General features: G+C 34.3%; 1 protein-coding gene across 4 annotated transcripts in view; it reads right to left on the reverse strand.

Annotated features, from left to right (window-relative positions):
• Positions 1-598: 598 nt before the first annotated feature.
• The window catches only part of KIF3A (kinesin family member 3A), a 37,226-nt gene continuing 24,006 nt past the window's right edge, over positions 599-13,818 (reverse strand). For 2 of the 4 annotated variants that reach the window (XM_014465551.2, XM_023763792.1), the window contains 9 exons: positions 11,708-11,716; positions 8,053-8,209; positions 7,468-7,648; positions 7,028-7,138; positions 6,381-6,506; positions 4,645-4,698; positions 4,226-4,294; positions 3,587-3,711; positions 599-1,319 (listed from right to left, as the gene is read on the reverse strand). In XM_014465551.2, coding sequence (XP_014321037.2) covers positions 1,271-1,319; positions 3,587-3,711; positions 4,226-4,294; positions 4,645-4,698; positions 6,381-6,506; positions 7,028-7,138; positions 7,468-7,648; positions 8,053-8,209; positions 11,708-11,716 — 881 coding nt within the window. In that variant the 3' untranslated portion in view covers positions 599-1,270. The remainder of the gene's footprint in view (positions 1,320-3,586; positions 3,712-4,225; positions 4,295-4,644; positions 4,699-6,380; positions 6,507-7,027; positions 7,139-7,467; positions 7,649-8,052; positions 8,210-11,707; positions 11,717-13,818) is intronic. The other 2 variants (XM_006100156.3, XM_023763793.1) reach the window with 2 other exon arrangements.

The following is a 13,818-nucleotide window of genomic DNA, read 5'->3' on the forward strand; positions in this document are numbered from 1 at the left end:
GACTGAGGGGTCCCAGGTTCGATTCCGGCCAAGGGCATGTACGTTGGTTGCGGGCACATCCCCAGTAGGAGGTGTGCAGGAGGCAGCTGATCGATGTTTCTCTCTCATCGATATTTCTAACTCTCTATCCTTCTCCTTTCCTCTCTGTGAAAAATCAATAAAATATATTTACAAATAAAAAAAAAATAAAAACAAAAATTTTGTAAGCAGCCAAAAAGGAAAACACAATTCTATATGTTACAAGTTATTTTACTATAAAATAAGTATTATTTTTATTTTTTAGAGGAAGATGGTCTGACTGGATTTGTCAATGGAAGAAATTCAAGGAAGAATATTTCTTTTAATAAACTATAAAGAAAAAACAAAACAAAGTATTTTAAAGGTAGAGGATTAAAAGCTATTTTTCTTGCTTTAGTTGTACTTTCTGGGAAATGGAGACTCAATTTTCATCACAATTTAGAACTTAAAAGGAAGCATCCATTAATCACACTTCAAAATAAATTTTAAAAAATATACACATATAGCAAAGACTAGTGACCAGTATTTAGCTTAATTTCCTGCAACTGTGACTCCTTTATAATTAGGTACATACTCAATGTTTTAAGAGAACATGAAATCAGAACAAAAGTATATTTGATTTAAACTCTAAATGGCAAAAAAGGTCAAGAGAGGTACAGTTCAAACATATTTTCAACGTGTACTTCTAAAGATTGCTTGTAAATTATAAATTTTCTACAGGTCATCTAATACTTAAAATGCAATAAAGATAACACAAAAATGAGAACATATTTAAACAGGCCGGGCGGGTGTTAGGATTGAATCGTTTCTTAGATACGCAGCTCAGACATTCATATACAACAGCAAAACAGGACAATTAGAACTGCTGTCTATGTGCAAGACAGGACCTACATTTTATTCCATTTTGAACATCCAGTTATGTAAATAGACAGGAGTTGAGCAAATTACTAGCAGATTTATGAATGCATTTCGACAGCAACTCTCTATAGTAGGAGCTGCTCCCCAACTTCCCTGCATAGTATAAAATGAAGAGTAATATGACTATTTGAACAATTACCAGTTGTGCAATTTCAATGTTATATTGACATATATAGACTAAAAATTATTAGACAAATTACTACTTCCAGTCTCACTCCATGACTTACAGCTTTCATTACTTGAAATTACACAAAAGTCTTCAGTGTTTTAATTAAATATTTTGTCCAGGCATGACGATAGTGATATTTTTATTGAGACTTTAAGTCTGTAACATTTACTGAAGTAAAGAGTCAATTACAGTTTCAGGCTTTGCAGAACGCTTTCTGTTTGGAGAAGAGAAAAAGAAAACATGAAGACTTTCCTAAAAGACTGAAATGCAAACACTTTACATTATGTAGAAGATAAAACAAGGGGGCATAGAGCCTAGAACCAGGCCAAGGTTTGACCATGTTAAGAGATCAATTCATGCCCACTTTTTCAGGCGAGGGAAAGGTCACCAAGAATAGGTGCAAGATCATGGCACTCCACCCTCCACCCAGAGAGGTGAGAAATTGAGTGGATGATAATTTCCAAAACTGGACTAGACAACGCAGCCAGGCCAAGTGGCTGCATGCTTGCCAGATTGAACCTGCTGATGATCTCTTCCAGGGTAGGCTAAAGGTGCGGGTTTACTCAGAGACAACATCATCTGAGGCAATACAGTACAGATGCACATGTAGGGACTGATGTAAATGCTACATTAATGTACCATGTTTATTGCAATTTTGCTTAGCATATTGCACTATGCATTTCTAATGAGAAACATACACTGAACATTATCATGTAATGTAGTATCAATAAACCATTTAATGTGTATATTTGTCTGTGTTTAAGAACATCTATTGTTTTCATAATACAGCAGGCTAATTCTGATGCACAGAGATGGTGGGTTTGGCTAATGTAATGTTGGCTCACATGTTTGTTTTGTTTTGTTTTGTTTGTTTACCAAAAAGGTACATATTTTTAAATGAGTATTCTGAAAACTGTATCCAAATAACATTAAATTGTTTGTTTGCTTTAGGTCCACATCGTTCTTAAAAAGTGACTGAAAATGGAGAGATCTCATTTAAATAATTTGATTTCTGGCTTCTTCTTTGAAACAAGAGGCGTTGGAAACAATGGGCCCTCTAGTCCCAAAACTAACCAGGAGCAAGGTAGCAGCCACTCGTTTCGGACAGACTACTCTCCATGTTGTCCCCTCCCCACGGCTGCCTATTTTTCACCTACGCTGAAGCCAACTGTCTTACCATTTATCATCACACTTGCATTGTTAGTTTTCTTACTAACTTCAGAGTTAAGAGGAAAATATCTCTATTAAAAGTGGAAAAGTGAAAGGTCTAAAGAGATTCATGTTTCTTTGAACTGCTATGCTTCATTCATTAATGCATGGCTTCTGCTGGCAGATGAAGAGTTTTTAACCCCTAGCACATAAATGCTAAAGAATGTAAAATTTGTGCACTTTTAATATGGTACTGATTCCTCCTCCTTGAGTTCAACTATCCCAAATTTATAAATGTTAGGTCATGTCTATGAGATCATGCAACAAAAAAATATTAAACCCATACAACCTCACCTTACATGTAACTCAAAAATCCAAGTGCTCAAAGCAGTGGGTAAAATGAGCTTACTATTCCCTCTCATTTCAGGAGCCCCAAAGTCTTACAATCAGTTTAAATAAGCTCAACAGCACTTGATGGAGGGCAGAGGGAGAAGCTTAAGCTCCAGCCTCTCACGTCCTGGTTCCCTGGGCTTAGGTGGTGGCACATACAGACTACTCAACAGTCAAACCAGCCCCCAAAGGAGAAGAAAAGATGGTCAGAGAAGTTTTCTTTAACTGGTGACTGAGGACATCAAGTGATTGGGACAATGTTTATGATAGAAAAACAAATCAGCTGAATGTAATACTTAAGAGTCTAACCAGGCAAATTAATTAGCGTCTCACTAGAAGAATTAGTGTAAGAATTAAGGAATTAAGATAGTAGATATCTTGGAAAGAACAAAATACATTAAAAATAAAATCTATTACTCAATACAGCTAAAGACGTTGGAAGACCTTAATTCTTTAGCAAGATGTTATTTACTCAAATCATAACTAATAAGAACATTTGTGTGTGTGTGTCAATCCTCACCAGAGGATATTCTTTCCATTGATTTTCAGAGACTGGAAAGGGGAGGGGAGGAGGAGACAGACAAAGAGAGAGCAAAGAGAGGAGAGAGAGAGAGAGAGAGAGAGAGAGAGAGAGAGAGAGAGAGAGAGAGAGAGAGAGAGGGAGAGAAACATTGATGAGAGAGAGACACATCGACAGGTTGCCTCCTGCACACAGCCCAACCAGGGTTGGGGATTGAACCTGCAACCGAGTATGTGCCCTTGACCATGAACAATGCAGGTCAGGGCAAGAATTGCGATATTTAAATGTATCAGCCAAAATATTTATCATCTTAACTAAATTTCCTTTAAATATATCTAATTAGCATCTCACTGCCTTGATTTCGTGGGACTCTAATTAGCATCTCACTGCCTTGATTTCGTGGGACTCTAAGACAGTCTTACCTTCTCCCTGTCTTTGGCCTTGCTTTCCCCTTTGAAGTCCGTGGCCTCTCCAATTTCATCAGGGACTGTCGCAGGCTCTCCTCGGTGTAGGCAAGATACACGTGGGAAAGGTCCACTTCAAAGGGCTTAAGTAAAGGAAACCAACACCAGACAAATCAGATTTGGGGGAAGATTTAAAGCACTGAACAAACTCTAGAAAAAAGCCACAGAAGACAAGACGAAACAAGTATCTAAAGACATCTTCTTTAACTCCACTGATCTCAAATGTATTCAGCCAGGGTTGGCGAGTGAGCCCTGACACACCATAAACTCCTTAGCAGCAAAGCTGCTATCTCCTCCTGTGGACCCAAGACTAAGACTAGCTTTGAAAAGGACATTCTGGTCGCTAAACACATCCCCATGACCCAGAAAGGTGGTGAAAAGAGGGAGTCCAAAGAAGATTCCATGCCACTCTTTGGAGGAGGAACTCCGCCTGCCATCACAACTGTCCTAACAATCGCCCCATCCAAGAGCCTCTATTCCCCAAAATCAACCCACTTGTTCTAGCACATCTGACTGATTTCATGTTGATCACATAACTTAGTGACCCACAGCCCTATAAATATTTTACACTGTAATTTTTTTTAAAAGCACTCTTACATCTTTCTCTTTTTTATCAGGAATTGGAGTTTGCTTCCTCATGTTATTTCCTGTGTAGGCAACACATTTCTTGGGGGTGGGAAAAAGAGACAGAGGAGAATTGTTTTAATTAGCAATTAATACTGTGAATTAGCAAATTATTGTGAGATCTACTGATGTTACACTCATGAAACATAATTTGAATGCTGGAACAGAAAGGGACCTGGAAGTCCTTTGGTACTATGTAGCCCTGCCCATGCCATTTCCACTGAATATTCTGTGTATTATAATATAGTTAATTAGAAAAACATCTCCACCCTACTGCAGTCTCATCTGATTCATCCTATGGACCACCTCTCCCCCCACTGGAGCCAGCAAAATTCCTAGACTACAGGTAGTACTCCACAAGGATTCCATGAAAGGATGAAGGTAATACTCACTAGCTGCCATTCTCCTATGTCTTCATTCCAATGGACATAGTTTTCAATCATTTCCTTTTAAGAGTCAAAGATAGTCTACTTTTAATATTTAATAATACTTAAAATACTGAAAATATTCATGAAACTAAAATCTTAATAAATTATGGGGGAAATTTTGTCTCAATTATGTACTGCATGATACACTTGTTATAAATTTAAAAATATATGCTTTTAAGAAATATATGTAGATGCAATTAAACTATATAAAAATAAAAAGCAAGGAAATGAAGAACATGATTCAGAATGAAAGTTACCTTGAGTTGGAAGAGGCAAAGGGAGGGAAGAGGGAGAGGGAACCATTTGATTGGAAGTAGGTTACTATAGTGGTCCTAGCTTTTGTTTGAGGTGATGAGTTCACTACAAAATAACAAATTAAATCAAAGGAGGCCTTCCAGGGCCAATAAGGAGAGTGTACCAAGAACCAAAGGTTAATTCTATACACCTGATGTTCAAAGGAAAAAATACTACGGCTTATTTTTAGACAAACTGCTTACAACTGTATAGAGATTCAAAGTAAAATTTTAAAAAATCAATATGTTAAAGTGTACTAAAATGTACTAGAAAGATGAATATTTTGGTAAAGAAAAATAGTATTAAGGATTAGCATCTGTCTGGAAATGGAAAATAATGATGGTTGTACAACATTATGAATATACTTAATGTCAGTGAATTGTACTCTTAAAAATACTTAAAATGGTACATTTCATGTTATGTATGTTTTACCCCCACCCCCACACACAGAGAATTAGCATCCATAAGCAGGGAGAAAAAGTTCCAACAGGAGTTCTGCTTATTTTATTCATAGGATAAAGGACATTGAATGAATAAACAGCAGCTATATCTTGATTCTGACTGTGACTACATTAAGTCCTCACTTAAGGTTTTGTTCGGTTCTTGGAAGCTGTGACGTTAAGGTAAATGATGTATAATAAAGCCAATTTTATCACAAGCTAACTGATATAAACAAGAGTTAAGTGTCTATATTTCTGGTCACAAAAACATCACCAAACTTCTAAATAAAGACCCCAAACTACTAATATTAAACACTGAAATAAATGTGATAATTATATATAGATGAAAGATTAAGATCATTATTTTCCAATTGGCTCATCCAGTTCAGGGAAAAATATTCACGGGATGTTGGAGCTTGTCCAAGCAGCTGAGAGCACGAGGCGAAAACCAGCCCTGTTCAGGACGCCCTTCCATCACAGGGCACACCACACACACATACGCTCACTCAGACTGGGGCAATGCAGACATGCCGTTCACATCATGTGCACATCTTTGGGATGTGGGAGAAAACCTGAAGACCCAGAGAAAACCCATACAAACATGAGGTAAACATGCCAACTCCATACAGACAGTGGCCCTGGCTGGGAATCAATTTTTTTTTCTTCTCATCAATGATATAACAACGATGACCGAAACAATGTTATTTAAGCACCTTCTATAAATGAATCTGGATTTCTCTAAAGGACTGAGAAGTTCTTATTTAGATACTTAGATACTCAAACAGAATTATGTACTAAGAAAAGTTAAGACCTAAAGTGAAATGTTATGGCATTGGTTCAAGAAAATTTTATCATCAACAACTGAAATGTAAGTATTTACCACCAATTAAATGACAAATTATATTTCCTTATTTCTTAACCCCAGCCAAGTGACCTATTATCTAGGTCAGAGAACTTTCCTCTTACCTGGTAATCCTGAGGTATAAAGTTATCAATAACAAGCATCTGAAGCCGAAGCTCCCGGCTAAGTTGTCGAATGTTCTCCAATAGGCCTTCAATTTCCCTCTGATGTTCTTGTTGGAGATCAGCCATCTATGAGAAAATCAATGAAAATATTAAGGACAAACAAGATTTTAAATACAAAATAGTTCAATCTGACATAGAAACCCTGTAAGAGCTTACCCAGTTCTTTCACTAAAACAATGGACAGAATGACACTAACAATGTCTTATTTATTTTATTGTATTTTATTTGAGAGAGAGAGAGAGAGAGAGAGAGAGAGAAACATCGATGTGAGAGAGAAACATCAACCAGTTGTCTCTTGTACGCACCCTGACAGGGAATCAAACCCACCACCTTTTGATATACAGGACAATGCTCCAACCAACTGAGCCACATTGGCCAGAGCCTCACATGTCTTTTTCACATTATTAGTTAAGGTTAGAAATTTAATTTAAGAGCTAAAATTAAAAACTGCACATCAAGGATAAATTTTTATTTCTTTAAAATTGTAAGCACACATGATTCCTTTCGGATTCTTAATCATACTTAATAAAATAATAAATTTTTTTAAATTCAGAACTACATTAGTAGGTAATTTCTAAGAGACCAACCTCTGACTTTGCAGCCATCAGCATAGTCCAAACTTTCTTTAATTTTTTGGTCTTTCCCTGTGCTTCCTCTTGCAAACTGGTATATTTTTCTTCAATATCCAAGCGTTCTTGCTATGAGAAAAATTGATAAACTTCAGAATAATTTATTCTTTAAATCACAAATTTATTTTTTAAATTTTATTGTTTAAGGTATTACAAATAGTACATATGTCTCTCCCCCCCCGCCCCCACTTACCTCCCCCCCGCCTCCCCCCCCCACTTGCCCTTGCCTCCCCTCCCCCAGTGTCTTGCATCTGTTGGTTGTGCTTATATGCATATTTAACAAATAATATGCTTAGCAGCCATCTTCAAAGCAACCCACGGGTCTGCTTTAAAATGTTATTAAAATTATATTTAGCTTTTCACTAGAAAAAAAATGTCAACCAGAACCAAAAAGATACCTCTTTTTCCTCCAATTCTCTTCGAAGTTGCTCTGCTCTTTTCCTCCTTTCTTCCAGTTCCATATTAGATTCTTCAAGAAGTTTCTCTTGTTCCTCAGCTTTCGCCAATAAATCAACACCACCAACAATTACCTTCTTCTCCAGTGCGGATAATTTCTCTAGCAAAGACTGATGCTCTTGTCTGTTGATTAAAATGAGAATACTCTATATTCATCGATTATCTACTATTGTACCAATATCATTTACCAAATTTAATGAGTTTGGATGCAAAATTTCAAAATAGGAATATGGTTATGCAACATCTCTATCAAATTATACCACTGGATAATTCATTACTGTATGATTTGATCTATAACTAATTCAAATTCACTTAAAATTTTTTCCTCTCACAAAGAGAGGAAATAATCAAAACATGTAATTTTCAGAAATACAACATACACAATGAAACCGTCTATCCAAAAATAGCTACTCTGGAAATAAAAATCAAGCTTTTAATTATTATTCAATTTTTTTCCTTATACATAAGTCCTCGGAAAAATACAATAAATTTAAAACACAAATCTACATCAATTCAGTAATACTCACTGGGCCTTAAGAAGATCCTTTTCCCGTTTCTCTAATTCAGCCCTAGCCTTGTTTCTTTCTTCTTCTTCCATGTCAAGCTTTGTTTCAAGTGCTTTTCTCTCTTCATCAATTTTTGCTTGCATTTCAACCATCTTATCAGGGGAAACTTTCTTTTTACCTGTTTGAGTCATTCAATTATCCAACAATCACTTTAGAGTCAATGTTTCAGACCAGTATACTAGTAGATTCTCTTCATTTTTATAAAAGGTACATTCCTCAGTAATATAAGATCAAATATTAACATTTTAAGGAAATCAAATGAATAATTTATTTTATGTTCTTAGAAGAACTTTTAAACTAATTGCTAAATTCAAACTGTTTTCCAAATGTGCAATGATTAGGACAAAAGTAAGTAAAAGAGGAGCAAAACAGATGAGCAGAAAAAAAAAAGAGAAAGATTAACAGGAAAGCCAAAGCAAGCAAACAAAAAAACACAGATCTGTGTGTCTCAAAATAACATATATGGTGGGAAAAGCAATGTGATTATTTAGTTACTTTTTTCTGATAACCAGATACAAAATAAAGTGGCTTCCCAAAATACTTCCCTATAATTTATTTAAATAAATAAGTAAAAGTCACATATATGTTTAAAATGAACAGATAAAAATATCAGTCAGAACTTATACCAAGTAGTTTTCAATATATATCTTCAGAGTATTTATAAAATTTTGTTTAATAAAATTACTGGAAAATATTTTATTTCACGGTATGCTTTTAAAGGAAAAAAGTCTATACTAATTATATAACAGTTACATAGTAATTAACCAGGCATTTTATAGTTGCTGAGCTGTCATGATGTCATATTTTAAATGAAAAACTAAAATAACTCATTATTATATCAAACAAAGGACCCTAAATCTGTCACATTAAATACAAATATTAAGTATAAGTAGAAATATTACAAAATAATCAAGCTGGAAACACAGTTTCCAATTTATTACTTTGATTATAATTCTAGTAAGTAGAGTGGTTAATATACAAATAATAGTATGAATAAAAGTGCTAAATTGAGTGTTGTAAATATTCAATAAAAGTTTATTGAATGAGCCCTAGCCTGTTTGGCTCAGTGGATAGAGTGTTGGCTCTGGGCTGAAGGGTCCCCAGTGCGATTCGTCAAGGGAACATACCTCAGTTGCAGGCTCCACCCGGCCCTGGTTGGGGCCATGCAGGAGGCAATCAATCTACGTGTCATCGACGTTTCTCACTCTGTCTCTCCCCCTCCCTTCCACTATCTCTAAAAATCAATGGAAAAATATCCTCGGGTGACGATTAACAACAACAAAAGTTTATTGAATGAATTTCAAAATCATGACGTTGAAATGCAAAATCAAAGAGAGAAAATAAAACTAGCATGTTAAGCTGCTTATGAAACTGAGTCAAAGATCTTTCATTTCTGGTAATAAATATACTTTCTTTGAAACACACTTTCCTTCAGAAAAATGATCAAACTTTTCACAGAATTGGCCTGAGGCTCTCCTGGGAGCTTTCTGTATTTTTTAACTTCTTTCCCAAGGACCACAGAAGAGTGTAAACCAGAAGACTTTCTCAGTTGTTAATGTCTCCACCCAAAATAACCCCTCCTGCTAAGAAGGAAAAGGAACTGAAAAATAATGATGATGGAGATAGATATTATCTGAATATATTCTTTCGGAAACCATGAGACAAAGAATCATGCATAGGCTTCAATTCTTTAGGTTAAAATTATAGTAAAAAAACCCCAAGGGTTTAATTTAAAATATATTACCCTTCATTTCTAAATAAATATACGTCTGAAGCAAACTTAAGCCATGAAACAAATAAGTTAAATAAAAGATTAAATAAAAGCACTGATCCAAATTCATGCTCTGGTATGGTGTGATTCATTGCATTCCAAAAGTCAGGATGTAGACCTGATTCTACTGGCTTCTTTGGCACAGTCACCTGTATTGAATGTTCTGAATAACACTATTAAAAGATAATTTAGAAAAGTAATCTAATCCCTATTCCCAAAGAATTTCCCATTGATAATACTATTTCTTAGAAATTTGAGGGGGAAAAGTGTAGGTTCAGGTATAATGTAAGTGGCATGCATAATAAATTATAGCTTCCTTTCTACCTCAGAATTTCAAATATTTAAAGAAAAAAAACAGCAAATATGTTAAGGGGAGAAAACAACAACCCTGTATGTGTGAAGACATGGATATTAATGGTATAAAAGAAATGATCTGGTCAATATATGCACATTAATTTTTTTAGGCCTCCAGGCTTCTAATTGTCAACGGTTAAAAGCATATAGTTTCCACCCTTGCCGGTTTGGCTCAGTGGATAGAGCATCAGCCTGCAGACTGAGGATCCCGGTATGATTCCGGTCAAGGGCACATGCCCGGGTTGCAGGCCGATCCCCAGGAGGGGGTGTGCAGGAGGCAGCTGATCAATGATTCTCTCTCATCATTGATGTTTCTCTCCCCTCCTCCCCCTTCCTTTCTAATATGTTAAAACACACACACACACACACACACACACACACAAAACCACCATATAGTTTCCAAGCCCATTAAGAGGCAATAGAATAAAAAGATTTTATATTTAGAAATACAAAAGCACATGCCTACTGATGAATTACTACTATAATTAAATTGCATTAGTTATTAAAAATCATTCAGGTAATATTTTCAAACTGATGTTTTAGCAACAAAGATCTTATTGTGCTCTTGTAACATTTTCACAAAAATAACCATGTATATATAGCTAGGTTCAGTTTCAAAAATCTAGTATTTCGCAATATATTATTGCCAGAATTACTCCAATAAATCATTATATTTCTCTTCAAATAATATTTAAAGCTAAATGTAGATATGTACCAACTCTTCTAACCAGGCACTTGAAAATATGAAATCACTAAAAGTCACTTTTACATTAATTTTTTAAAATTTCATTCAACAAAACCAACCAAACAAAAAAATGCTTCTAATACTGCATAACAGAATTCAGCACAAACTTTCAGATAAATATATTTTTAATTGCCCTGTGACATGTGCTCTATCCAAAACTGTGAAGGGGGACATTGGCAAGGTACAGTTAAAGGGAAGAATCTCAGAAAAGTGTTAATTGAATTTCATTTTCACTATATGAACACCCATGGGCAGAAGTAACCAAGCATCTGATTCCTCACTTAAAAAAAAAAAAAAGGAAAAAATGCCTGAAATTATTTATATTTGTATTTCCAAAATTTGGCTTAATGGGTCTTTTAAAATTTTAGAAAAAAAGATTATGCCATCTAGTTCTGGTGATACATTATTTTTGTCTCTGCTGTTAATTAGGTCTAGCATATCCTGTGTGTCTGTCACTGTCAATCTAATACTTCTGAATTGTTCTGCTAAGAAGATCTTTTGGAAATAAAAAAATGTTCCTAATATTTAAGTCAATAAAAACGGAAGTAAATTTTAAAAAAATTATTTAGAAAAAAATGGAGGTTTTTTTTAAAGCTAAAGTTGAAAGATTTTTTAAATACAAAAGGTGGGTACTTACCTTGTTAAAAAATCATTAAATTTTTTAAAAAATGTAATATAGTTAAATGACAAAGTTCTTTATAGTTTGAATAATTGTACCACGGGGAGTGCAAATCAATCACACCAACCTGCTTGATCTTTCAATAAGAAGTAGTAAGCAAATCGTAGACAGGAAGCATATGCACAGAGATGAAGAGGAAAAAAAGAAAAACATTATTTCTTATGTAAAACAAAGAAAAATGTATAATAGCATTTATTTATAGTATAAGAAGAAAAAATCAAATCACTATCAAAACTGAAAGAGCAGTTTTATGTAAAAAGTAAAGCATATTCAACACAATCAGAGATGTAATTTAAGCAAAGATAATAGGAAGATTAATTTCGTCTAATATTACAATTCAATTCAATGTGAAGAGCTCACAGACTCCCAAACTCCTGCAAATATAACAGTTCAGCACCATGTGGGTATAATAACAGTAGACATGGAATTGGGAAACTGCTAAGACCTGAGAAGTATTCTAAAAGAGCAAAACAGAAAATTAAGCCAATTTAATAAGTTAAAAGCAGCAAAATTCACACTGTCCATTTTCAAAATTTCCCAATTCAATGTTCTTCCAATGTAAGGAACTGTTACAGGTGTGCCTCCCTTTAAGAAAATCCAACCCAAATTAGATTATAGCAATTTGCAATAATGATTTAATTAACAAAAGGATTTAATGAAGAATTCTTTTAAAAAGCAAGATCTTCTCTCAATACATTTGATTTCCCAACTTGATTTAAGGGCAATTTTTTCAGGAAAAGAAACATACACACCAAAAACATTTATTACATAAAGTGAAGTACACCTGTAAATAACAAACTTGCATTCAATTAGTGGCTCATTAAGGATAATTACAATGATTCTATAGAAGTAAATAATCAATTGATGATTCAAGCAAAGAACACCTAAATAAAAAGGCCATTCATATTTTTTAAAGGGAAAGTACATACAAGTTACACATAGCAATCATGCTGGGACAACCATCTCTGTACTTCATCAGCACACCCACATCACAAAAAAAGAACTTAATGTTGTGTGCCAGGTGCACAAACCGCTTGAACTGGACAAAGTACAACTCATTTCATAATAGACTTTCATATAACTAGTCTTTAAGGATTAAGGTAAATTTTAAAACAGAAAATTAATGCCTCCCACTCAGATATTTTCTTGTATTTCAGAGTTTATAATACAAAATAATACCTCTATATGGTTTCTAAAGCAATGTTATGTATTTTATGTTATCCTCTGAAATTAACTGTTTTTGGTAAAATTTAAGAATTGTCAATAGAGAATACAATTCCTAATATTCTTGGAATTCTTTCTCTAGAAAGCTCAAGGCATAAGAACAATAATCAAATGTTTTTGCTATTGGTTTCTAAAGGTAAGTATATAGATAATGCTTTAAAAGACAGTAAGCTGAAAGCTAGTACAAGAAAGCATCAATTCCCTTTTCTTCTGAAAATGAAATATAAATAATTAAGGTTTAAGAAAAAGTCTTTAGGTTTGAAATAAATCAACAGATAATGCATAAACAATTTCTTGTGGATTTGATTTCTATAATCATACATTAGAAAATTTCTTAAAATCAATCAGGTAATTTAGATATAGAGATAAATGGCCATTTGATATGAAATACTAGTACTATTCAATTTATCTTCACTTGCTTCAAATTTTACTTTTTATTTATTTATTTGGGTGCTTTCACTCTTAAGCTACCCTAAGATTAAAACACCAAAGCCTAAAACCTTTATAAACTGTAAGACATGTTATAATTGGCACTGTATTTCATCCTGAGTTTTAGAAAGTCAGGATTTGTTACTACATGTCCATTATACTAACACAAGGATTAGAAATCTGTCATGAAACCATGAAACATGAAAAGGAACCGTAAGAAGTATTCTTTTATACAGCTTACTAGCTCTCTTTACATTATCTCAATTGCAAGAGCATGAATCTCTCTTCCATTGTGTCAAACATAAATTTAAGTGTATGTTTTAACAATTATAGGTTACTGGAAGCAATGAAGGGGGAGGTCATCACATGCTTTGTTTACTGAGAAGTCCAACATGTATTCTTTAAGTCATGACAGGGAGCAGTGCAGCATTCCTCAAATGAAGCCCACGGGTTATGAAAAAGCCAAAGCTCTGTTAGAGAACTTAAGAGCTACCACTCACTAGGCAAGAACTTATCCAGAGGTTT

The sequence above is a fragment of the Myotis lucifugus genome, unplaced genomic scaffold (genome assembly GCF_000147115.1).
Source record: "Myotis lucifugus unplaced genomic scaffold, Myoluc2.0 scaffold_300, whole genome shotgun sequence".
Lineage (NCBI taxonomy): Eukaryota > Metazoa > Chordata > Mammalia > Chiroptera > Vespertilionidae > Myotis > Myotis lucifugus.